Source organism: Pan paniscus, chromosome 6 (assembly GCF_029289425.2).
Source record: "Pan paniscus chromosome 6, NHGRI_mPanPan1-v2.0_pri, whole genome shotgun sequence".
Taxonomy (NCBI): domain Eukaryota; kingdom Metazoa; phylum Chordata; class Mammalia; order Primates; family Hominidae; genus Pan; species Pan paniscus.
Genome location: NC_073255.2, coordinates 113,136,831 through 113,164,333, shown reverse-complemented (window position 1 = coordinate 113,164,333; position 27,503 = coordinate 113,136,831). Strand labels below are relative to the sequence as shown.

At 40.2% G+C, this 27,503-nt stretch overlaps 1 protein-coding gene across 1 annotated transcript; it reads left to right on the top strand.

The window, feature by feature from the left end:
* PON1 (paraoxonase 1) lies at positions 1 to 26,886 on the top strand. The gene is made up of 9 exons (XM_003809707.6): positions 1 to 131; positions 6,124 to 6,194; positions 7,722 to 7,777; positions 9,021 to 9,189; positions 12,846 to 12,972; positions 16,200 to 16,400; positions 18,047 to 18,128; positions 22,073 to 22,201; positions 25,300 to 26,886. Exons 1-9 carry the CDS (start codon positions 58 to 60, stop codon positions 25,453 to 25,455), a joined length of 1,065 nt encoding a protein of 354 aa, XP_003809755.2. The 5' UTR covers positions 1 to 57; the 3' UTR covers positions 25,456 to 26,886.
* The last annotated feature ends 617 nt before the right edge of the window (positions 26,887 to 27,503 follow it).

Sequence of the window (27,503 nt, the reverse complement as noted above, 5' to 3'; positions counted from 1 at the left end):
AGAGCCTCCTAGCCCGTCGGTGTCTGCGCCCATCGATCCCTTTGTCTATCCCCGACCATGGCGAAGCTGATTGCGCTCACCCTCTTGGGGATGGGACTGGCACTCTTCAGGAACCACCAATCTTCTTACCAGTAAGTTGGGTTGTGGTGAGGGCTGCAGCCTTCGTCCTCCTCGCTCCCTGCCAGCTCCACGAGCCCCCAGAAAGTTGGGTCCAGGCTGTTAACAGAACATTTACAAGCAGGTGCTAGATGCACACTCTGCGGGGGTTTCATAAATGTTTGTCCAGCCGTCATGTGTCACTTGAAAACAAACTCTTGCTCATGGCCTGAGACATGGGATAAGGAGGCAATTGCCAGGGGTGTGAGTGCCCAGGTTGTCAGCGTACACGAATTAATTTTTCATGAAGATTTGTGTGCCCTGGCTACAGATTCACTTCTCAACCTGGAAAGAAACAAATTAACCTGGCTGGGGGTTCTCCTGATATTTTGTGTATTAGAGAAAGGAGCCCCTGTCGCTTCTGCGCCTTGACTGCCTGGCCATGGCAAACCTTCCAGGCTTGAAGATTCTCAAATTGAGGCTACTGAGGGCCACAGCAAAACTGCGTGTGGACCCGAGCAGGTGGAGCTAACGTGTGCTGTGATGGTTCGCTTCAGTGGGGGCAGGTGGGGAAGAGGGAACCCTGGAGCCAGCATCTGATGTCCTGGGGCTTAGCTCTGCCCCATGAGTATGGGATTTGGGCAAATCACTTTACATCTCTAACCTTAGCTGCTTCAGTAAACTGGAAATAGTAATACACACTGCCTGCGACAGAGTAGCTATTCAATAAATGTTAGTTCCCTGCTTCCCTTTAAAGTATTTAATAAAGGGTTAAGTGCTATACAAGGGGGGTGGGGATATTTTAAGAATGTATCAAAAGTTTCATAACTTTTAACAGGAGTTCAAAGTCTAGAGATCATCCTAGTCTCTAAGGCTTAGTCAACAATGCCTTATTTACTTTAAAGTAAAACCTAATAAAAATTAAATATAAAAAAATTGTATGAGCTTATGGACTAATTAGAAGCTTACATTCAGAATGGGTTTTTACTATTTATTGTGTAGGTTTTTCTAATTGTTTTAAGTTACAGAGTGCAGAAAAAAAGTAAGAAGCAGTTGGTATTCTTGGCTTTTAAATCATGTAAAAATTACAGTTTGTGAGTTTTTATTAATCACAGTGCTGGTGGCTGCCAAAGGAGATTATAGGTATAGATAAAAATATATAGATAAAGGATGGGTTGCTGAGCCTCCTGGAGTGGCCCAGACAGAGGAAGGAAGGGAAATTTTACCCACTGTTGGAAACCCCTAAAACCTAGCTACTCAACTGGGTCTGGGGACCAGATGCCTGAGCATCACCTAGGGGCTCCCTGCACAGGCAGAATCTCAAGCCCTACCCCACACTATTGAATCAGAACCAGCGTCATGGAACAAACTCCCTGGGGGATTAGAGATCATGAATCTGCCCCAGGGAGAGAAGGCAAGAGATGATATCATGAGGCCTGCATCAGGAGCAAGCCAAATCCCCAGGATAGATGCATCCTTTTTTCTTCAGACTTGGAGTGTATGTGTGTGCGGCTCACAGGAAGCTATATATGCCTGGGCTGGAGGGAACTTAAGGAAGCACACAAAGGATGCCTCAAGAGATTTCTGAGTTTCCCAGGTGGGAGCAGTACAGAGAAAAGAACTGAGAGAGTTCCCCTAGACCACGAGTCTCCCACCCACGAGTCTCCCACCTTTGTAGTCGGCTGTATGTGCCGCACAAGTCCAGGGAATGCCTTGGATGATGGTAGAAACAGCTCCCCTCCCCTACCCCAACTTGGGCTATGGAATGTTGCAGCATCTGTATGGCAACTTCCTTGTCCCTACATTGCTAATTGCAATACGTGAGTCCACTGAGTTTCCCTTCTCAGAAGGAAACCACAAAGCTAACGTTGGGCCTCTCGATGCATTTCTGCCATTCCATGCTTACTGTAGGCAACACACAGTTGTGGGAAGAGAGTAGTTGTGGATTCCTGATGACCTGGGTTAGATCTCATTTCTGCAACTTTCAAGTTATTTTACCACTTTATTCCAGAAAAATTCCAGCCAGTTTCTCCACCCGAAAATTAGGGGATAATAATACATATTACAGCATATATATATACACACACACACACATATTATATTTATATAAAACATATAAATAAAACTAAGTATATATATATATAAAAATCAGGCATATAGCAGATGTCTTGTAAACGTTAGCTTTTATAGCTCTCATATGTGATCTCAAAAATATAGAGTGATACTTGCATATGTATTATAATCATACTTCATTGAAAGTCTGAGATAAGGACAAATAATCCTCCAACCCTTCAGTCTCCCCTATGAATGCAACCAACACCATCTTCTCAGTCCGATGTACTTGCCTAGTATCTCCACAAAACACTTCAGTGGACATCTGCAGAGTACCTTCTCTTTGCAAACATTGTGTTTCTGCTGGAGGTTATAGGAATGAATAGGTTGCAGTATTCACTCACCAATTTTAAAGTCTACTGGGAGCAAAAGAACAAAAACTGACAGCTGTGAAACTGACAACTATGACAACTATGGTAAGAAAGTTGACAGATGTATATGTGAAGGTTCCTGAGGGTAAACTAAGGAGTTATTAATCCCAATGCAAAAGACTGGAGAAGCTACAAAGCATCATGAGTAGGGGTCTTCCCAGTGGGTAATGGGCTAAAGAGCATTCTAGGTGAAGGGAAAAGTGTGAGCAAATAAAAAGAGGTATGAAAGAAATACAGGGAAGAGTCCTTAGTATCATGACACCTGATTTCAAATCCCAACTCTACCCTCTTAAATAAGCAACCACATGCAATTTACTCAGCCTCTCAGTGCCTCCATTTCCTTACCTACAAAACAGGGTAAATATTCATCTTTTTCTCAAAGGTGGCTAAAAAGATTAAATGAGGAAGTATGTGTGAGAGCCCTTATTGGAGCTTGGCACATAGTAGGCCATGAAAAGCAATTTGAATGAATGAGGCGCGTGTAGTAGCAGAAAATAGACTGATTAGAGTGAATTTGGCCCCAAGAAGTGTTTGAGAATCGATACGGATTTCTTAATGCCTAGGCAAAGATCTCTGCTTTTTTCTGCGAGCAGCCAGCATGTATTTTCACCGAATACTTCTGCCTTGGTTTGGATGTTCGTCCTCTCCAAACCTCATATTTGATCTCTAATGTTGGAGGTGGGGCCCAATGGGAGGTGTTTGGGTCATGAAGATGGATCCCTCATGAATAGATTAATGCCCTCCTTGGGAGTGAGTGAATTCTCACTCTATTCATTTCGAGAGAGCTGGTTGATTGAAAAGAGCCTGGTACCTCTCCCCTCTCTTACATTCTCTCTCATCCCATGATCTCTGTGAGTACTGGCTTCTCTTCATCTTCTGCAATGAGTGGAAGCAGCCAGAGCCCCTCACCAGATGCAGATACCCAATCCTGAACTTTCTAACCATCCAGAATCATAAGCCAAATAAACCTTTTTTCTTTATCAGTTGCTTAGCCTCAGATGTTCCTTTAGAGTGACACAAAGCCGACTCAGACAAGTTCACAGCAAAGGCTGTATGGTTTCTGCGCAGAGTTCAGAGTCTAGTGAATCAGAGATATATCTCAGACATTGACCCTTATCTCTTAGGCCCAGAACATTTGGACTTAAGCCTTTGACAAGATATTTCCTAATAAATTGAAAATGAGGTAGAAAAAATATGAGTTGGATGATAATAACACAGGTGGGTCAATTTTCAGGTGCATCTTCCAGCTTTTAAGCAGTGTTCTCTGTAGATTTTGCCTGGTCAGAGAGCTAAATATGAGCTTTGTGTTCATACTTGAATTCCAATCCCTGCTCAGCCACTTTATAACTCTGTGGCCTTAGAAAGTCACTTAATCTTGGTCAACTATAACTTAGGGAAAATAACGCCTCACGGAGGTGTTTGAGGATTAAAAGCGGGCATATACGGTACCTGAACTATAGTAGTAATGATTATCCTGTTGAGATATGACATGTTTGGGCCACAAATTGGAACCCAAATCAACAAGTGCTGACTTAATGCCCCCTTGCCCACCCTGGGCTCCCTTTAACTGTGATTATTCTACGTTTTCCAGGCTAGAGATCATCTTCTATGAGAGAGAAGCCTGAATTAGAATAGGAGCTGACCAGTTCTGCCTTTCTCCATCTTTTGTGAACCCATATGTTTAGTGACCCTTGTGAGTCAGGCAGCGTGAGTATTCTTCCCATTGGTTTTGAGTCTAAGAAAAGTGAATTTGACTATCCTTGGTGTTTTTCACAAGTCTTGGCCCATTCAGTGATTTTATGTCCTTGAATCTCTCCTTCCATGCCAGTCTTTGTGTTGTCCTCGGTTATGACCATCACCCTTAACATCTTGTACCTGCCCTTTGGTTCCTTGAGGGCATGCTACAAATATTCACTACACTTTCCCTAGACCAGAGTTTTTTCAAATGGTGGGTAACAAAGTCAATTTAGTAAATAATTACCAACATTTTAAAATAAATAAAACAGAATTGAACAGAAAAGTTATGAATGTATGACACAGATTAGGATGAGTATTGTTTTGTGAAGCTTGATTCAGATGTGTATGTGTATGTGTGTGCATGTGCTGGGTGTTCGCACCATATAAAATACTTTTCCTACTGTGAGTCTCTGTCTGAAAAGTTTGTAAGCCACTGCTTTATCACTTCCCTTTTTATTTCCTTATTGTCAATATTTGCAATTATAGTGTCAGATTTTCATTTTGAAAATACCTTTCCCTTTCTTAGGTTATGGGACAGATTCCAACTTTCCTTTGAAGCCTGCTTTCTAAGTTCACATCTATTAATTAGGAAACCACAGTCTCCTCACAGTCCAAGCCTTCATCATCTATTCATTCATCTCTGTATTTCTAGTACCTAGACTGGTGGCTCTTTACTCTGGTTATACGTTGGGACAAACTGTGGCACTTTTACAAAGCAGATTACTAAGAGGCACTCCTTGCCTCTTACGTCAGATTTTCTTAGACAGTGAAAATGATAGCCAGTGGCCTGATGGTAGGAATGTACTCGTTTTTTTCTGAATGAATAAATGAAAGATCAATCACCCCCAAATTCCTATCATTTTGTACCACGTCGGTAAGAATTTTATGTAGCGTGTCTATTCCGCCTGTAGTAGCCCATCCGCCTCCTGTGAGTTCAAGTCATCAGGAGGACAAGTAAATTTCTTAGCCTATCTGAAGCCAAATAAGATTTCTAGGGATATTTGGATAATTGTCACTGCTTGCTATGACAATACTGTATCACTAGTTCTCTAAAAAAAAAAAAAAAAAAGTTTATTGTTTAAATCTCTTGGTTGTGCTAACGTCGTCTGTTTCTTTCAAATGCAGCATCAGTAGCTTCGCTCTGCTCAGGCAGCCGGCTGGCACTTCCCTCTCACATCTGTTCATTTTTCCTTTGTCCTTTACTCAGATGTTTTCTATGGTGTTTATGCACTCATATCTAATAAGTCGCTCCTGTGTATGTGTGTGAGTGCACCTGTGTGTGTGAAATGCCTTTTTACATGCAGGCCTTGTGTATGATTTTCTGAAGTTACAAATCCTTTCAACGTACCTGTATTTTTTCAAGCACTACATTACAAAGCAGATGCCCAGTCCAGGCTGCGGAGTCAGATTGGGCAGATGAGTAGGAGGCTGCCCATCTGTCAGCAACTCTAAAACATCAATGGAATAAACTGGAACCATGTTGCCATTTACCCGGACTTTCCACCTAGGAGTCCTTACACACTGATGAAATTGCTCCTGTTCCTGCCAAAGTACACAGAGCCCTGGAGAGGATATTATGTATCTCTTATGTGTACCTATCCACCTCTGCTAAATAAAAACTAAATATTGTACCCAGAGTTCCCCACTTGTCTTGCCCTGGCCTTGCCTGGAAAAATTGCAGGAAAAACTCTGGAGTTGAAACTCAGGCAAAGTACAGTGAAGGAGAACTTTGTGGGCTGCCTACCTTTGCAACTTATTATAATTTCTGAATAATTTTGTGTGTGTTTTATTTCTTTCTCCCCCACAGAACACGACTTAATGCTCTCCGAGAGGTACAACCCGTAGAACTTCCTAACTGTAATTTAGTTAAAGGAATCGGTATGTATGTGAGAGGAAGAAGGGTCTCATTTGAACTTCCGGTATTTTTTTGCTCTTTGTGTGATTATGTGCCTGTTCAATTCTGTCCAAAAATAAAATTTTGAATCAGGAGAGTCAGTGGTAGTTAATGATAAATACCATGTTGTTTGACTTTTGACTTCACCAACATACTGCCAAGGTGTTGGGAGTTTTGGTTGGTTGTTTTTGTTTGATCAATAGAGCAAAAAAAAAAAGAAAAGAAACGAAAAAAGAAAAATAGAATAATGTTTGATTCCATGGTAATCTAACCTGAGGAGATGGCAGAAGAGGGGAGGGAGAGCCAGATAAAGCAGTGAATAAAGGTAACTTTTTTTAAGAAAGGCTCTGACAGGACTTTGCAATTACCACAAGGCTTCTCCTTATGCATCTCTCTTTTGATATTGGACAGGAAAATTTTTTCCAGAAGCTCTCAGCAGATTTCCCCTTAGATCTTATTTGTCAGAGCTGGAGGACAGGCTGGTGCCCTAGTTGCAAAGGATGCTGGGAAAGTAATTATCAAGCCTCCAATGTGGGAGGCAGGCCCTGTCAGCAAAGATAAAACGGTAGGAGAATAGCAGCTGGGAGGCAACCAACAAGGAGAGTCCCCGGGCTCAACTCTCCAGCTGGTTCCAACCAACCAGCTTTGTTATTTGAGGACAATTGGTTTGAGATCATGCTTTTGTGTGCTTTGGGTGTTTCTTTTTCTTTTTCTTTTTCTTTTTTTTGTTCTTTTAGAATTATTCATCTCAGTTGATTAAGGCTCAGGAGGCTAGATCAGATGACTTAGTACCACTAAATTTCACTAGATATCTTATGGTGCGATTGTTTTCTAGAAAAATATGATATTGATATCAAATATCACTGGGTTTTTGAAAAGCAAACTTTCCACTAAGTGTAGAAATACCTATCAAATAGTTCATTTTTCTCTAGATAAATTGAAATGTTAAAAATTTACATGTACTTAAAGTATAACTAACTTGAAGACAGTAATATTTAACCGATGTTTATAATTAGTAGTAAAAATTCATATTCTTGATCACCTAAAATGTATCCCCATTTTAACTCAACTATTTGGAATTTGCTTATATCTTCAATATGGCTTTCCAAGGGTTTAATTGATTTGGAAGTATTAAGTATCAACATATATTTGTAATTTACCTTGTATCTTTAGAAAACAAGTTCTTTTCAAATAATCATGGCTTTTGTACGTTTTGTGAATTTCCATGAACTTTAAGAGGATTCAGTCTTTGAGGAAAAAGCTCTAGTCCATCAATTTAAAACAAATATACTAAGTGTAAATTTTAATTAAACTTGTTAATGAATTAATATATTTTTAATTTCCATATAATCGCATTCATCAATTTAAATAAATGAAAGAATGAATTATTCTGAACCTATTAAAGAAGAGTGATGTATAGCCCCAGTTTCAAGTGAGGTGTGATAAAGAAATGGATCCACATCGTGCAATAATATGAAACAACCTGTACTTTCTGTTCTCTTTTCTGGCAGAAACTGGCTCTGAAGACTTGGAGATACTGCCTAATGGACTGGCTTTCATTAGCTCTGTGAGTGTTTTCTTTCACTTTTCTGTGTTCTAGAATGTTTTCTAGGACTGGCAGTTTAAGTCTTTCACTTAGGCTTTCTGTATACCCATGCCCACTTTCAAATAAAATGAACAGTCATGGTTTAAAAGACAAATTGTGTATGCATTTACACTTGTGCTATAATTATGATCATGCGTGTTCTATGCATATTTGTGTTCTTCGGTCTACATTGAACCATATTACGTTAGCTTCTATTGCAGCAATTTTTTTGTGAGTTCAGTGTATTCAAGAATTGTTTTCCTCTCAATTGTCTATTCCCTAAGCACTTAAAATTGCCATATTCAAATATTTGCTAAATTAAATATACATTTAATGTATACTACTTCACAGGTCATTTCAACTTTCACATTTTTAAACAAATTTCAGAATAAGCCCTTTAATTTAAAATTGTTGATAGGTCCCAATTCCCAATTCCCAAGCTTTGAAGACAGAATCCACCATATTTGCTGAAACTGTCCTGCATATAGATCGCTATGGTAGCTGATATAGTGCAAAACAAAAGAAGTCCACCATCTGGCCTAGGGATCATAACATAACAGAGTTGATAGGAAACGATAGACAATCATCCAGCCATTTAAAAACCTTTGCTACCCCTTGTAATTTACTTAGTCCAGTTTTCTCTTACAAAGATGGTAGACTAGTCATCCTGCAAAGCAATGTCTTGCAAACTTTCTTGAGCAACATAAGGTGTATTTCAAGCAAAATCTTATATGGGAACACAATATATAAAACAACAGCTTTATTGTTTTGATTGAAGGCTAAGAAAGGAGTAGTTCCTCTGGCCCACCAAACCTCTGTCTTTGAGATGCTTCCAAGGACCTACCAGGGAACAGTTTAAAAGCCATAAGCAATATTCTCTCTGTATTCCTTGCTTATATCATTGAAGACTATTATTAATTGCCTTTTTGGTCTGCTCTTCCATTTTTGATCTTTCTCATGGGCTGGAAGCTGTAGTGTCGTGCACATATGACTTTGCTGCAGGGGATGAAAGGGTTTGTGTGGGGTGGCCTAGTGGAGCATGTGGCTTCCAGAAGACTTCTCCTGGGGACCCATTACAGAAGCTAACTAAGAGGCTTCCTATGTGGCCATCTGGCTAGCCCTGTGGTTTGGAGCAGTCAACATGAACCCATGGGCCATGCAGCACCTCTATTAGCATTTGAAGTACTGGTATTGTGCTTGATTTTTCTCCTCCATGGTTTATAAGGGATTAAAGTATCCTGGAATAAAGAGCTTCAACCCCAACAGTCCTGGAAAAATACTTCTGATGGACCTGAATGAAGAAGATCCAACAGTGTTGGAATTGGGGATCACTGGAAGTAAATTTGATGTATCTTCATTTAACCCTCATGGGATTAGCACATTCACAGATGAAGGTAACAATATTTACTATTTATTAAAACCAAAACCAAACTTAAAACAAAAACAGAAAAACATGCCAATAAATGAATTATTTTTTCTCATTCAAACAAAGCATAGTCATGAATAATGTTCTTACTCTGGGTTTTAAACTTACCCTCTATGTTAATTGAACTTTATAGTAAAACCACTTAAATACTTGAGAATGCTAAAATATTTAAGATTTGTAAAGCATCTAATTTTGTAAAATACTAACATTCACATTATCCCTATAATTACCATAATAATAATATCCAGCCCTGATCATTATAGCTTTTCCATTTTAAATGATTTTCAAGACTCGGGCATTTACAGGAACAGATTTTTCTAAACCAAGGCATCTGTAAGCTATAGGTCCAGTGACAGAAAGTCACCATAGTCAGCTTTCTGCCGGTCCCATTATCTTCAATGCCTCCTGTCCGCTGGTTCCTCTGTTCTGTGTTCAAAATGCTCCTCTGCATGTTGGTCCCTTTCAACATAACTTGGTGTCATCCTTTATGTCTTTACTCCCTTTCTCCCTTTCCATTTGCTGTCACTTCCTTGTCTCTGTATTAATTTTCAGCCCCAGTTGCACAATGGTAGCACCTGAAGAGTTTAAAAAGACTCGATGCCCAGCCCCCAGCTTGACAGATTCCAATTCCGTTAGTCTGAGGGAGGCCTGGATCACAGTACTTGTTAAAAGTTTTTCAGTTGATAAAAATGTCAGGCTAGGGTTAAGAACCACGTTTATACCCATTACCTCCATTTCATCATCAGACGATCCCTCATTCAGTTCCTCTTCTGGACTTTCCCCACTGTGGGTGGCTAAAATTGCTACCTTGAGAATCATCAGTGATGTTCCTACTAACAAATCTCCTCTCTTCCCTTCCTCCCTCTCCTTCCTTCCCTCTTCCCTTCTTTCCTTCCTTCACCTCCTTTTGTTTTTTGTTTTGTTTTGTTTTTGAGATGGAGTCTCGCTCTCTCCCAGGCTGGAGTGCAGTGGCGCAATCTTGGCTCACTGAAAACTTCACCTCCCGGGTTCAAGCAATTCTCCTGCCTCAGCCTCCCGAGTAGCGGGGACCACAGGTGCATGCCGCCATGCCTGGCTGATTTTTCGTATTTTAGTAGAGACGGGGGTTTCACCATGTTGCCCAGGCTGGTCTCGAACTCCTGAGCTCAGGCAATCCTCCCATCTCGGCCTCCCAAAGTGCTGGGATTACAGTTGTGAGCCACCGCGCCCAGCCTCCTTCACCTGTTTTTATGCTGTTTACCATTTTCTCATTCACAAAACTTGCTCTTCCCTGATACTGCAGTGCACCTAGCTGTTCCAGTTCTCATCCTACTACAGGTTTTCTCCCCAATTCATTGTTTTGTCACTCATTGCTACTTCCCTGAGCACTACCCCAGAGGTTTGATCTTTTACTTCCTCTATATTTTCTCTATTTTAGAACTTTCAAACCAGTGTCACACTGCCTGCTTTCTAGGAGGACATCCCCAAATAGGGGTATTATTATTATTCTTCTTTTCATTAGCTCTTCACTTTTAATGCCGCAGGTGCTTACTGGACACTTCTATTTGGATTCCTTTCCTATAGACACTTTAAACTCAAAATGTTGAAAGTGATTTTCCATCCTTTTATCTTTCCTTCTCTTCCCCATGTGAGACACACAGACACACACACACATACATATACATATATATCCCTTTCAATGGACTTTCCACTCATCCACCCATTCATCACCATTATGTTTTATTTTAAAAATATTTTTAAGTACAAAGAAATATAGTGTTTGATGTGTGGATACTTTTTAAAATAAAAATGAGGTAATATTACACAACCCCTTCTATAAATTGCTTCTGCATTAAACACTACATCATGGACTCCTTTATATATAGCACATTTGCAGTTGCTTTGCCAAGGCAGTTCGGGATTCAGTTGTGTGGGAACACCGTAATATAGCTCATCTGCTAACAAATATTTAGGTTGTTCCCACCTTTATGCTCATTGCAAACAATGCCAAAATAAACTTTCTCGCACATGTATTTTCTGAGACTATATCCTTAGGATACATTTCTAGAAGTAGAATCCACTGCACAAAATGTGAATTCAGGTTTTAATCCTCACTTGAATTTGATTTCCAACACCCTCCTTCCTCAGCTGTATTCAGGGCCTTTGGATTCTTCCTGTCAAATGCCTCTCATGACCTTTCCTGCCTTTTATTGCCAGTGGCATCCTCTTGGTCCAGTCCTTTCTCTCCACATTGCTGGATTACTGCTGTAGCCTCAGCTCATGTTACTCCTTGGTTCAAATCCCCCAGAGCAAAGCTTGGATCTTAAGTCCTAACAAGACTGATTCTGGCTCCCTGTGGTTTCAGCCCTCTCACTCTCCCACTCTCTCTTGCCTTCACTCTGCTCCCAGCACAACCTCACAATTAAGTGAATATGTCCAGGAAGTTCTGCCCCAGGGCCTTTGCACACTCCCAGCACAACCTCACTATTAAGTGAATATGTCCAGGAAGTTCTGCCCCAGGGCCTTTGCACACTTTCTCCCCTCAACCTGGAATGCTCTTTCCCTAGATATCCACATTATTCGTTCTCTTATTTCACTTAGGTTTTTGCTCTAACATCCCCTCATCAGAGAGAACATGCCTGACTCCCATGAAGATAATACTTCGTTACTCTCTATTCTTTTATCCTGTTGTATTTTTCCTTTGTAGCATTTAATGCCAACTAAAATAAATTAAACACTTGTTTGCTGAATGGGGTAATGAAAATCATCTTAGCAGCTTTCTCTGTTCAAATCTTCTCAATTCAACCTGCCAAATTTTGCATCTTAACATGGTGAAACCCCATCTCTACTAAAAACACAAAAATTAGCCAGGCATGGTGGTGGGCACCTGTAATCCCAGCTACTTGGGAGGCTGAGGCAGGAGAATCGCTTGAACCTGGGAGGCGGAGGTTGCAGTGAGCCGAGATGGCGCCATTGCACTCCAGCCTGGGCAACAGGAGTGAAACTCCGTCTCAAAAACAAAACAAAACAAAACAAAAACGCCAATTTGATCATGTCAGAGGTTTCAAAAGACCTACTCTTTCTTAAGGCAAAGACCATAATCTAACTTTTACTTGCCAACTCTGATCACACATTCTTGACCGCTTAGACTGGTAACCTTTGTGTTCTTAAAGTCCCACTTATCCAAGGAAGCTGCTTCTGTTTGTTTGCTACTATTTCTCAGATGTTCTTCTATAGAATGTATCATCTCACACTGTGTAAATTACACCTGATCACACCTTCTCATATTGGGAGTTCCCATGGGTTTTGTCCCTTTCATCGCAACTGTGCATTTCGTGGAGACCATTTGAACTGGAAAACTTAAAGGATTCTTTGGAGTTTTAGTGTCAGTGATACTCATTCTTGAGAATTTTTTTTTCTCCTGTGGAGTTTTGAGTTTTCAGAGACTGTCACTGGTTCTTCCTTGAGCCACTTTTGTTTGGAACAGGAGCAATCACAAATGCTTATCTCTACAAAGGATGAAAATATTCCATCTGCCTGACATCCTAACTACTAGCTGGAGGTGGGTTGAAATTGGTTTTTGGAGAGAGGGCTGACAGTGAGAGCTTAGTTAATGTTTCATTTTTGTTTTTAATCTCCTCTCAGATAATGCCATGTACCTCCTGGTGGTGAACCATCCAGATGCCAAGTCCACAGTGGAGTTGTTTAAATTTCAAGAAGAAGAAAAATCGCTTTTGCATCTAAAAACCATCAGACATAAACTTCTGCCTAAGTACTGAGATATATCACATTTCTATTTTCCTTTAGCTGTAGCGGATAGTTAATCCACTTTTAGTTTTTCCTTTTGGCCAGAGTAGGTATGGCTGTTCAACTCTCATTTCTAATGATCACAAACTCCTCCACATGCTCTTCTGAAGAACCTTCTGAGGACTCAAGCCCCTCAGAGACGGCCCATTCTTTTCCTCTCTTGTTTCTCGAGCTGATTGGATGCTGGCTCCTGGCCTCAGGATCTCCATTCAAGTTATTACCAGGAAAAAAATCCTCTTCTTCAGAACCAGACTTAGTATTTCAAACCCAAACCGGCTTCATAGATAAATTTGACATCATGAGCTTATTTATTTATATTAAAAAGTAGACTCTTAGATGTTTCCATGAATTAGAAACACAGACCCAAGAGAAGACCCTGAATCAAGTGCATCTAAGACCTCCTTATACTGCCTCCGCTGCTGTTTGATTGCACAAAATTTATGCAATAGCAGATCTGTGGTAACACTCAATTCCCCCTAGGCACCTTGTTCACGTAACATATGGTGAAATAAAACACTCAAGAATCTCCAATCTCAGTCAACTTCCTCACGTGCCCTGTGAAGATTTGGCTTGTAAGGCCAGTGATGGATTTAGGAGAACAATCCGACACTATCTTCTGAAACATTTACCTCCAACTGATTACGATTTTCTAGAATCCCAACCTATTTTTATATAATTTATGTACAGCATTTGACTACCTCCATATTTGTAAATCTAGATTTGTACTCTTTGCAGGTACCTAGCTAAGGGCCTGGTATGTAGTGTGCACTCTGTGTTACCAGGACCCCTTCCTCTTCTTTCTTATCTGGTGGTTTGAGGATGAGGAAAATGAGATTGGAGAGAAATTGAGTTACTGGATGAAGGCCAATCAACTCACTAGTGGCCAAGTAGGAACCCCAGCTCAGGTCATCTTCTGCCCCATCAAGATGAGTAAAAGTTCAGAGAACAGCTTTTGGTGGAAGAGTTTATTCGTGCATTTATTTAACAAATATATTTTGGAGAGAGAATAAGGTCACTGAGTGGAGAATGTGAGGAACACCAAGATTTAAAGTAGAGAACAGTATGTAGAATGGAGAAGCTGGGCAAATGATAACACTAATAAATGAGCTTTCTCTGTAAGTCAGGTGCTACACTAACTAATTCAAACAGATTATTTTATTGATGTTTTACAAATACCTTCTGAATTAGGTGTTATTATTATATCCATTTTGGATTTTTAAAAAGTTGAGGCCTGGACTAATTGTTAAGTTTCCCCACATGACATCATCAGTAAATGGTGCAGCTGTGATTCTAATCCTGGTAACATGAGTTCAGAGCTGGTGCTTTAAACCTCTACAAAATAGTGAAAAAAATTATGTGTTTTAACATTTAATCTTGGAAATCTCAGATTGGTCTACGTTACCGGATTGGAGTATTTTTTTCTTGAGCCAGTTGCAAAAATATTGGTCTTAGGCAGCATTGGAGACTGAAAATAACCACGGTGCCGTAATTAACTAGAGTTCTGCTCTCTCAATCCAAGGATTAGCTGTGTGTATTTTCTTCTTTGTATTTTATGTTTTTTTATAACATTAATATTCCAATAACTAAATCTATTATAATTTAAACCTGTTATTATTCATATATCACAACTGTTATTATTGGTCATTTACTGTATGCCAGGCATGGTGTGAAGGCCTTTGCATTCATTATTTCATTTTATTCTTACTCTAGCCTTTCAAGGTATACAGAGAAAACAGAGGTTCAGAATAGTGGCTCAAAATTTAGTGACAATGCTGTGGCCCCACATTATAAGGATAGCAAGCAGTGTCAGGATGCAAATGAAGTCCATCAGATTTCAAAGCTATTACTCTATTACCCTTTAAAAATTTGTTATTTATTTACTTATTTTACTACACCTGGGGGTAGTAAATTTTCAGCAATAAAAAGCTATTGCTCTAAACCATTCCACTCTGCCCCTTTCTGTGAAAAACAGACAAATGATAGTCCAGCATACTAATTTAAGAAATTTACTTTTAAAAAAGAGAGAGTAAAATCAGATTGTAGATTTATGTCTGGAGCCCATCCAGACTAATCCTAAATTCTGAGACCTTTTTTTTTTTTCATGTTGTAATAGTGGCTAGCATTGATTGAGGGTTTATTGAATGTCATGCTCCCTGCAAAGCACACAACAGGCATTGTCTCATTGTAATTCCCACTGCAACTCCACAAATTAAGATCCTGACCCTTAGTTTTCTACTAATGAGCTGTATGATTTTGAGAATATCATTTAACCTCTCTTTACAGATGAGAAAACTGAGGCTCTGCATGCCTGTCTAACTTGCCTGAGAGCTCAGAGCTGCGTCAGAGCTGATGCGCTGGCCATGACGCCTCTGCAATAGAGCAGAGATAATTTTCTCCCAGATCATGCCCTGGGGAACTTCCATCACCTCAATCAGCAAAGAATGACTCACTTATGTGTTCCCTATTGTACCCATTAAAGCAGAAAAATAGACTCATATATCTTACATTTTCAGTAACAGAGAATCCTAATCAGAAAGGAAAAAAAAAAGCCATAGCATTATATTTCTGAGCATTCTTGTTCATGGACATTTCATTCAGTTTAGAATCACGAAATCTTAAGGCTGGAAGATCAACCAGTCTATCATCCTGCTTTCACAGATAAGAAAACTGAGGTCCTGACATGTGAAAAGATTGATTTTTCTTAGATCACGCAGCTAATAGTAGCAGAGCTTAAACTAAAATGCAAGTATCCAGGCTGCTGGTTTAGCATTTTTTCAATTTCTTATGGGAGTTAGTTCTATGTGAGCCCAGATATGTGAGCACATTTTTGCCCTGACAATGATTTCTGGCCTAATTTAATTTCTACTGAATTTAGTGTATTTACACACAGACACACACAGATACACACACACACACACACACACACGACGTAACACTATTTTAAGATACATATAATAGGATTTTTATGTTACAGTGCTATAATCACCTCCTCAGATTTCTTAGACCAATGATTGTCTTTAAGGATTGTATCGGCAGGACTAATTTCATATTAATTGTGTTCCATTATAGCTAGCACGAAGGCTCCATCCTATATCTTGATTTTAGGAATAGACAGTGAGGAATGCCAGTTAATAATCCTGTAATGTTCAATACCTTCACCTTATATATTATGTGTGTATGTTTTAATTGCAGTTTGAATGATATTGTTGCTGTGGGACCTGAGCACTTTTATGGCACAAATGATCACTATTTTCTTGACCCCTACTTACGATCCTGGGAGATATATTTGGGTTTAGCGTGGTCGTATGTTGTCTACTATAGTCCAAGTGAAGTTCGAGTGGTGGCAGAAGGATTTGATTTTGCTAATGGAATCAACATTTCACCTGATGGCAAGTATGTGAACTCTCTGAAATGTAGTGGATTTACTCAGATTCTCAGGAGATATCTTGGAATATATTCTTTTTTTAAGTAATATGATACATTTTAACATGTTACCCTAGTGAGATAAAATTAGGAAAAATGTAAAATGTCTTAATTTTTCAGGGGGTGAAATTTATCAAATCAAAAATTTCATTGTGAAGGCATACTGGTTTTATTTCCTTTTTGGAAAGAAAGTACATTTTAAGAGGGGGAACTGTGATGAAGATTTGATATGTCTGAATAGCTTTGTTTTGAGTAAAGATGTGAGTGTATAATGAGTTGAATAGTATGCAGGTATAGATACGTCAGTAGTGCAGGTTTATGACAAGATGAGGAATTTGTACCAAAATGTAAATCAAGGCAATACTTCCTTCATCAAGAAAGTATTACTGTGAAAAACAAGTCAGTTTAACTAAGCAGTGTGCTTAGTGATGTATTTGATTTATAATGTTATCTCATGGTGAGCTATAACAAACAATTTGCAACCAACATTGGTCTGGAGACTGCATTTTGGGTAGCATTGGTATATACATGAAATATCTATATCCATCCATATATATGCCCTTTCTCATCTTGTGTCATCATCAAGGATTTTAGAGTCAGTAACATATGCTTAGAGAAAGCAACAGGGGCCAGGTGTGGTGGTTCATGCCTGTAATCCTAGCACTTCGGGAGGCCAAGGTGGGTGGATCACCTGAGGTCATAGACCAGCCTGGCCATCATGGCGAAACCCCATCTCTACTAAAAATACAAAAATTAGCCAGGCATGGTGGCGCACTCCTGTAATCCCAGCTACCAGGGAGGCCAGGCAGGAGAATTGCTTGAACCTGGGAGGTGGAGGTTGCAGTGAGCTGAGATTGCACCACTGCACTCCAGCGTGGGTGACAGAGCAAGACTCTGTTTAAAAAAAAAAAAAAAAAAAAAAATAAATAAATAAATAAAAGAAAAAGAAATAAAGCAAGCAAGCGAGAGCAACAGGGACAGGGACAGCTTTTAATTATTCATATCATAGACCAGTTTTCAAAAAATAGAAGATAATTGAGCAGTAATTTCTTTTTTTTGTTGGGGGGATGCACAGTGCTTAGACTAACCCCAGATCTTTGTGGGGTATGACTAAAGCCACAGGGTCAGGACCACACTCAGGGCAGAAGAGGAGGAAGACTTCTCTCAATCCAAGCCAAGCAGCTTTTCTTCTCTCATATTTTCTCTGGATTAAAACAAGGGGCTGTTGTCCAAGGGCTTTCCTGCAACTTTCCCGAGAGAGAACTCACTACCCTCTGAAATGCAGAACCTGGGGCTTGACACTAAATTGTCAAACCAAAACAGAAACACTGTAATGCATTTTACTCCCAGATACTAAAAGTTAGTGTTAGGGCTAAGTTCCTTCCATACTGATAAGGACAACTCTGTCCCCTCCTTCAGAAACAACTTTTCAGAGATTAAACCCCTCTGTCACTGTAAACTCACTGAGTTCTTTCAGAATTTAGTGTGTTTGAGATGGGTTCCATTTTCCATTCCTTAAGCAAAGTTCTTCCCTATGAATAGTTATTACAACTTCATCTTAATCTCTCAAGTTGTGTTACTTCTAGTACTTTGATGTAGCTCTTTCTTCTTTGAAGGTATGTCTATATAGCTGAGTTGCTGGCTCATAAGATTCATGTGTATGAAAAGCATGCTAATTGGACTTTAACTCCATTGAAGGTAAGACGTATTAACACTGTAAGTCTGCAGAGTGATAATTAGATTCTAATTGATTTGTGAAATTAAATGTGAAGAAAAAAGGACTGCTTAATTGGAGTGGGTGAGAACCAATTTTTCACTCCTTTATTAAGAGTCATTAGCTTGGTTATGTGTTTGTTGTTCATTTTTACTCAACTGCAGAGTGGCAAACAGCAAACCCCACCTCTCACCCGTGAACCTTGCATTCTTTCTGTTCTAGCAAATTTTAAGCTTGGCATTGTGTTCCCAGATCCTCCTTCCATCCCTCCCTTCCTGCCTTTCTTCTGATCTCCCTCTCCTCCACCTTCCTTCCCTCTCCTCCCTTTACTTTCTCTTTTTTCCTCTACGTTGATGGAACAGCCAAGAAATAGCCTCAAATTGTACTTTATGCAGGGCTGCTCTCCACAATGTTTATGAAGTCCACGCGCTCACGATGGCTGCTAGGTGACCTGGCTGCCCCTCACCTCTCTGCCTTTACCTCCAACCATTGTGTCCCTGCCCCACGTCTCCTGCCACTGTCTCAGAACGGGGCACCATTCCCTCTGCTAGGAGGAGAAACCTTCCTCCAGATCTCCATGACCCCCTCCTTCATCTCCTTTCATTTTTACTAAAACGTCACCTCGGTCTTCAAAACCTGGAACTGCTCCCTCCCGCTACGTATTTTCCCTCGCCTTTCCTGCTTTATTTTTCCATTCAGCACGTATTGCTAATATACTATATATTTTATTCATACCCTTTATTACCTGATTCCCCAACTAGGGTGTAAGCTCCACAAGGACAGGCTGTTTTTCTATTTGCTTCTGGTACAATTCGCATTGCCTAGTTGGCACTTAACAAATACTTGTTAAATTACTGTGGTGGGGCTGGGCATGCTTCAGGGATTCACCTCCTGCCCCCACCAATTCTGGTCATCTGAAGGTTGGAGTCAAAAGGGGTGAAAACACAAAGGAGAGGAAAAAGAGACCAAGAGCAAACTAGAGCCCTAAGAAAGCAGCCCTCTACCTCTGAAAAACAGCAAGACGTTGCTTTCCTGCCATAAACGCCCACTGCAGGAAGCACTGTCAGCGCCAATTGTATGACTGTTCCTGTCAGCACATCTGAGAGACTGTCATGAGGGGCCTCACTCAGAGAAAATTACCTTAAAGCAACATCAAATGTAACATCGTGTTTGACATTAAAAATCACTGGCAGGGCTAGTTTGGTATTAGCTCAAGTAAAATGGAATTTCACACGCTCATACTGGCTAAGGGAATAAAAAACAAGCTGCGGTTTTAACAACAGGTATTTCTGTAAAACAAAAGTTAAAGAATTTTATGAGAATAGAACCCAATGTAACAGACATTCACCACAGAATGTCAAGGCTCTGCTCTCACCAGGGCGAGACTGAGGGCAAGGCCAGTTTCAGCAACAGACCAGGCCTGTCTCCCATCATGAAAACCCCAAAAAGGTTCTCCATCAATTGTCACATTATTCTTTCTTTTGAAAGACCGTATTAATTAATATCAGTTAATTAATGCCCGAGAGTGCCAAGTAATTTGATAAACTAGCTGAGGCTATTCTTAAATTTGTGATGAGGTGTGGATGGGTTTATGTCCAATCGGATATTATTCAGCCTTAAAAAGGAATGAAGTTCTTGGCCGGGTGCGGTGGCTCACACCTGTAATCCCAGCACTGTGGGAGGCTGAGGTGGGTGGATCACGAGGTCAAGAGTTCAAGACCAGCCTGGCCAACATGGTGAAACCCCGTCTCTACTAAAGGTACAAAAAATTAGCCAGACATGGTGGCACATGCCTGTAATCCCAGCTACCTGGGAGACTGAGGCAGGAGAATCACTTGAACCTGGGAGGCGGAGGTTGCAGTGAGCTGAGATCACACCATTGTACTCCAGCCTGGGCAACAAGAGCAAAACACCATCTAAAAAAAAAAAAAAAAAAAAGGAATGAAGTTCTGATACCTGCTACAACATGGATAAGCCTTGAAAAACATGATGCTAAATGACATAAGCCAGCTACAAAAGGATAAATATTGTACGATTTACTAATAGGAAGTACCTAGAACAGGCAAATTCATGGAGACAGAAAATAGAATAGAATGGTGATTGCTAGGAACTTGGGGGAGAGAAGAATAGGGAGCTATTGTTTAATGGGTACAGGATTTCTATTTGGGGCTGATTAAAAGTTCTGGAGAGGGATGGTGATGATGGTTGTACAACATTGTGAATATACTTAATGCCACTGAGTTTTACACTTAAAAATGGTTAAAATGTCAAATTTTTATATATTTTACCACGATAGAAATAATTCTCTCCTCTCTCCAAAAAAAGATTCCAGGACTTAGTCAATGAATTAGTCACACTTCAATGAACCTCAATGCGCAAAAACCTGGAATATTTGTTAACAGAGAATACTCTGTTTTTCCCAAAAAGAATAATTTATTATGTTTTCTTGACCAAGGAATGCGAATTTTTCGAGTTGCCTTTGTGGGAGTGTGAGATGTGATACGCAGGGGTCTTGCATGAGTTAGCATGGAGAGGAATTATTTATTTGCAAGGCAAAGAGTTCATTGCTGGACTCAGAACAGGCTCCCTGCTAGACTGTCAGCACTTCCATGGCATGAGCTGTGTCTGCTGGGTACCTGGTGCTCTTCAGGTGTTGCGTTCCTTGCAGAGCTCATGTAGGAGCTCAGTAATTGTGTCTTGAATGAATGGGACCCCAGGTTTCTGTGTCCTTCTCCCACTCCCACTCTCATCTCAGGTTTCATCTGCCATGGAATTCACCAATTGGCTGTACTGCTTCCAAAGATAAGAGCAAAGCCCTGAAACAAACATTTTCCTCATTTAAAGACATTATGGTATCAGAGTGGTGTGCTGACACTGGGATGGACAGGGGTTTAGGGATGGAGAAAGCATGGAGCCGCCTGTCTTGCCTGTCTCTGGGGTAAGAAAGACTGATGGCTCTGCATGGTGGTGAGATTGAGGCTCTGCCATGATGCTTGAGCCCTCTAATCCCTCGTTGGGCATGTGAGGAACAGCTCTCATTTTGAGTAGGAGGCACAGGGAAACGTTGGTTTTCTGCAGCTGTCTGCTCATGCCCTGGCTTTTGCAATGAGTCATGAACAGTTATTTACAGGTTCTCTGGGCACTGAGGTATGCTGGCCTCTGAGGTACATGGTAGATATTATTTCTCCAACTGAGAATTAGAGGTAAACAAATAGATGGGATTTCTCCCCAGTAGAAGGCAGCCAAGATGATGAATGGTGGAATTAAGAATCATTGGTATTATTTATGATCCTTGTACAAAGCCTCGACAGCAATCTGTGCAGTCATCAAATGCTTGCAACTTATATTTAGAGAATAAACAGCAGAAGAACAGGGAGTTGAATAACATCAGGAAACTAAAGAACAAACTTTTCCTCAACTACAAGGCAAAAATCAGACCCTAGGTGATCATTTCTTCTCTGGCTGCACAGCCTATGATTAGCCATTAAAGAGTCCACATTTCATTGATATTCTTCTGAGAAAGAATCTACATTTCCTGGTTGTTTTCTGAATGCTTATAAAAATATCATTAGCACATGCCATTTTAGAAGGAGCTGTTTTATGATGCACCGAAAACTTCTCTTTTTTTTCAGTTTTAGGTTCATGCACAGATGTTGGTACCAATGATTTTGTCTAACTTTTAACAGTCTTTCTTGGCTTTCTGTATCTTCACCCTACCCAATTCTGCCCTGGAAACTGACAAAATACTAGCATAGATGAAAGGTCAGAGAAATTTTGTGAGTCTTATTGAAATGGGGCAGAATTGTATCCTTGGAAGCAGCAGCGTGGTGACCAAGGACAAGAGGCAACTTTTCTCTGATATATTTTGCTCCATCCCAATTGTGTTTTACTTTATGTCTTGTTCTTTTCTTGTTTTTAATCTTTTAAGTCCCTTGACTTTAATACCCTCGTGGATAACATATCTGTGGATCCTGAGACAGGAGACCTTTGGGTCGGATGCCATCCCAATGGCATGAAAATCTTCTTCTATGACTCAGAGAATCCTCCTGCATCAGAGGTAAGTTTTAAAAATGAACCAGATAAGTGACTTTATTCCCAGCTACTGTTTTTTCAGTTGACAACATAATTCTCAATTCTTGTTTTTTTTTTTTTTTTTTTTTTTTGTGACAGAGTATCGCTCTGTCGCCCAGGCTGGAGTGCAGTGGCGCAATCTTGGCTCACTGCAAGTTCCACCTCCCGGGTTCACACCATTCTCCTGCCTCAGCCTCCCAAGTAGTTGGGACCACAGGCGCATGCCACCATGCCTGGCTAATTTTTTGTATTTTTTTTTTTTTTAGTAGAGACAGGGTTTCATCCTGTTGGCCAGGATGGTCTCGATCTGCTGACCTTGTGATCCACCCGCCTCGGCCTCCCAAAGTGCTGGGATTACAGGCGTGAGCCACCGTGCCCAGCCAATTCTCAATTCTATGTGCAAATAAAAGGGGGGACATGGATAGATGATCCAAATGATCAGAAATGAAGGCTTTTGGAGGTGCTTTAGTCAGAGTCTAGGCAAGAAACACATGGCACACTTAAATTGGATAATTTGAGGGGAGTTTAATCAACGGACTATACACAAAATGTGTGGACACAGTGTAGGGTAATCAACAGAGTTATAATGCAGTACCCCAGGGCTAGCAAGGGAGGGAGGAAATGAATACCAGAAGCCAGAACAGGTAGACGGTGGTGGGTGGAGAGGGTTGCCTGACAGGAACTTGGCCTCTGGTTAAGGGATCCTCAAAGAACATAATGATGCCATACTGCTATGGTTTAATCATTCATTACCTGCCTTCCTATTCAACTCCCCCTTCCTGTGTGGCGGTATACGCACAGGTCCATGCAATGGACCAGTCCTGGACCACACTGGCGAGCCTCTCTAGATCTTCCTGCAGGTGGCAAGATAAATAGCTGGAATTATTCTGGCTTAGAAGATCTCATCTTCCACCTTAGTTACAGTACTCAAAGGTCCCATTTTTTGTCCACGGTCTTTATTCAGTGAACTATTTTGGGTACAAGTAAGAATTTGCAACCTACTTCAATATAGGTATTTGCACATTTACTGAGTTTTCAGTATCTACTAAGGATACTTATTATTTACATCATATATATGATATCATTTTGACATATTTGTCTACTGCTGTGTATTGTTAAAGCTCAGTTTTAAGAGTCCATTTCACCTGCCCAACAGGAAAAAAAATAGTGTTAAAGCCCATATCTCTTGGGTTAAAAAAAAAAAAAGAAACAAATGTGTATTTCCATTTACATTATGGCTCTCTTACCTTTTATCTCTAGGTTTGCAGGACAACTGTGATCATGTTTAATGGCAACCCTTTGTGCCTTTTGCTAGTTTTTAGCTATTAGGGTTGCTGAATGGTATGTTTAATAGAATTGAAGAAATGTATGCTGTGGAGTGTTCAGTGCTCAGAACTGAGCAGAATGTTAGATTCTAATTTGTTCTTGCTTGTTAGCTCATTTAGTAATCTTGGGTCATTTGCTATAGCATGGACTTGGTTTGTTGTTCTGGAAAAAATACTTCATTTCTAATGATTGATCTGCAAAGGAATAGCAAAAAGTAGTAACAATTCCTTATCCAATGCACTGCCCCTAGACGAGTGATTTAGTTTTATTAACAAGAAGCTTAGCTAAGCCAAGGTGTACCATCAACTATTTCCCTGTAACTACTACATGTTAATGCTATGGCAATTTCCTAAGACATCTGTCTTTGGTGCCAGCTGTTTTTAAGAGGTCATTTTGAACGTTCCCACAGACCCTTTTATATCCACGCAGTGGCCTTCACAGTCTGCCACATTTGTGATGTAGATATCCTTTCTTCAAGTCATTATATATTATCATAAAGGCTTAATAACAGAAAGTTAGAGCTGAAGGGGAATTTAGAGATAATCTAGTCCCACCCATTTCATTCTACAGATGAGAAACAAATGTGAGTGGAAGATCCAAGACATGACCCAGGTCTCCCACTTCAGTGTAGTGCTTTTCATACTAAGTTGAATCACACGCTATTGCTATTTTTTACAGTCAGAATGATCAAATATTGGGTATTTCATATGGTTGGCTTAACATGATACTGCACTGTTATTATTGATACAATCACATTTCTCCTCAATTAAGTGAAGGAAACTGAACTTACAAAATCTTATACATTTAGAGACAGGAGGTTAAGTTCAGAACACATGAGTATGGTACAGAGATATGGTTTTTTGAGGGCCACATTTTTTTTCTTGTCTGCATTTTAAAAACCAGGAATTAAGTGTAAACATCCAGTTCCCTGGCTTACCTGAAAATACATGAAAACGGACCTTAATTACTGCATGGCAACAGTTTGGCTATTGCTGAGTGTATTAGTCAAGGTTCCCTAGAGGGACAGAACTAATAGGATAGATATATATATATGTAAAGGGAGTTTATTAAGTATTAACTTACCTGATCACAAGATCCCACAGTAGGCTGTCTGCAAGCCTGAGGAGCAAGGAGAGCCAGTCTGAGTCTCAAAACTGAAGAATTTGGAGTCTGATGTTTGAGGGCAGGAAGCATCAGCACGGGAGAAAGATGTAGGCTGGGAGGGTAGGCCAGTCTCTCCTCTTCATGTTTTTCTGCCTGCTTTATATTCGCTGGCAGCTGATTAGATTGTGCCTACCCAGATTAAGGGTGGGTCTGCCTTTCGCAGCCCACTGACTCAAATGTTAATCTCCTTTGGCAACATGCTCACAGACACCCAGGATCAATGCTTTGCATCCTTCAATCCAATCAAGTTGACTCTCAGTATTAACCATCATACTAACAGCTTCCTCCCTCCACATTTACTGAAATCCCCACTGCTCCCTAATGTCCCACATCCAGGATGCGCTGCTCATTTGCATTTCCTGCCTCATCCCTGTAGGTCTAGATACTCTCCACCTCTGCTAAAGATCACTTGAGATCAGTACCCACCTGTTCCCAAATGAAGAAACAGGTGTGTTAAGTGTAATTTTGGAACAAAATAGGATTTATCTCATTGTATAAGATTATATGGCTTCTTATGGAGGATGACCCTATTATGCATAAGGTTGTTTTAAGTGACTTAACAAAAATATTAACCCAATGTTATTTCTTCCACAGGTGCTTCGAATCCAGAACATTCTAACAGAACCTAAAGTGACACAGGTTTATGCAGAAAATGGCACAGTGTTGCAAGGCAGTACAGTTGCCTCTGTGTACAAAGGGAAACTGCTGATTGGCACAGTGTTTCACAAAGCTCTTTACTGTGAGCTCTAACAAACAGACCGATTTGCACCCATGCCATAGAAACTGAGGCCATTATTTCAACCGCTTGCCATATTCCGAGGACCCAGTGTTCTTAGCTGAACAATGAATGCTGACCCTAAATGTGGACATCATGAAGCATCAAAGCGCTGTTTAACTGGGAGTGATATGATGTGTAGGGCTTTTTTTTGAGAATACACTATCAAATCAGTCTTGGAATACTTGAAAACCTCATTTACCATAAAAATCCTTCTCACTAAAATGGATAAATCAGTTATGTCAATTGTCAGATATTAAATAACAGTGTGTGACCCCAAAAGTACTTACCCTAAAACATGTGTTGCCTGAAAGCACGTGTGTATCGCTGCCTTGCCATGTCTTGTTCAAAAGACACAGGGGAGCAGGGTTAGCTCACGTGTCTTTAGAACTCCAGTACTCACCCAGGGACTCCAGTTCACAGGCCAGAAAACATATGCATTATGAAGTTCCCCTCTAGTCCATGCACATAGTAAGTCTGACTATGGCAGTCAGACTTACTCCCATTTTCCCTTCGATATATGACTTTCTCAGTAAATATTAACCTGAATTATTCCAACTCCCCTTGTACTCTTGCTTTTTCAATTCTCCTGTTGCAATGACACAGAAGAAAATCTTAAAATTCTTGGGAGTGTTGCCACACCTGAAAATTATGAGTCTCTATGATCTTGGCACAAATTGTACATTTGAGTGTCTTTGACTTGGTTAAAGGAAGTTTGTTCACTTCGATGATTGGATACAGAATGAATCCCATAATTGACGTGGGCGAAGCTAAAAGTGGCCCCAAAGACTACACTGTTGTTGAGGTGGTGGTAGTGCTGGTGGGTTTTTGTTTAATATTTAAACTTGTTGTGGAGGCTGAAATGAAAAAAAATAACTAACAGAAAGGTAAACAAACAAATAGAAAAGATCAACAACCCCTTTGGCTATCTATCTACTGAGACACGACTAGGAAGAAAACATGACTTTATCATTTTGTTATAGAAGCTGATATATAAAGGTTACACATTTTCATTTATTTGTTTTTCTGATTTGAAGGTATAACCTTCATGATGAATTACTTCTTCAGGGTGTTAAGGCAGTGACTTTAGAAATAAATTTTTTTCTTGTTTTTGTTTTGTTTTTGAGACCGAATCTCACTCTGTTGCCCAGGCTGGAGTGCAGTGGTGCGATCTTGGCTCACTGCAACTTCTACCTCCGAGGTTCAAGAGATTCTTGTGCCTCAGCCTCCCGGATACCTGGGACTACAGGCACACACCACCATGCCCGGCTAATTTTTGTATTTTTAGTAGAGACGGGGTTTCACCATGTTGGCCAGCCTGGTCTCGAACACCTGACCTCAGGTGATCCACCCGCCTTGGCCTTCCAAAGTGCTGGGATTACAGGTGCGAGCCACCACACCCAGCCAGAAACGAAGTTTTTCTAAGGCACTTGTTATGATGATAGTCTGGCATTTCCGGGAAAATGTTTTGCCAATAAATTGAGAACCACCAACAGTTTAAGAATCACTGACTTGAAGTAATAAACAGGAACATTTTGTTTGGGTCAAAAAACCACTTTCTTCACAGCAAGATTGGAGTTACTCATGATTCCAGTGACATAATATCCCGTGCCCTACATGGGCTCAATTTTTCTGAGATGCTGCTCACAGCCCAGGATGCTGGGTTCTCTGAAAGACTGTCTTGAAATTATCAATGAGTGTGATGCTTAGGGAACACCCCCAACATACTTCATTATTTAGAAAGAAAGAATTTCCTGAGTAGTTAGGCTCCCTACCATCTTCAATAAAATGACCACATTCTGTTCTTTCTTGTTCTTGATAGATAAGCAAATTCCACTGAAGAAACAAAAGCCTATCCAATTTGACACAGCACATACTCAAGATCACTCAAAAAGGGACATGGCTTGGTTAGAAATTTCATAACATACATTGTGAAAAAAAGAGGAAAACAGCTTAATTCATGTATACTGTGATTCCCAGATCTAAATTTTCGCACTGACATAGGTTTAGTCACATATAAATT

What these genes read in the sequence shown, in the direction of transcription:
- PON1 (XM_003809707.6), top strand. Translation starts at nt 58, where the DNA reads ATGGCGAAGCTGATTGCGCTCACCCTCTTGGGGATGGGACTGGCACTC. An exon ending in AACCACCAATCTTCTTACCA is followed by an intron (nt 132 to 6,123) that starts GTAAGTTGGGTT and finishes TCTCCCCCACAG; the next exon opens with AACACGACTTAATGCTCTCC. An exon ending in GACTGGCTTTCATTAGCTCT is followed by an intron (nt 7,778 to 9,020) that starts GTGAGTGTTTTC and finishes ATGGTTTATAAG; the next exon opens with GGATTAAAGTATCCTGGAAT.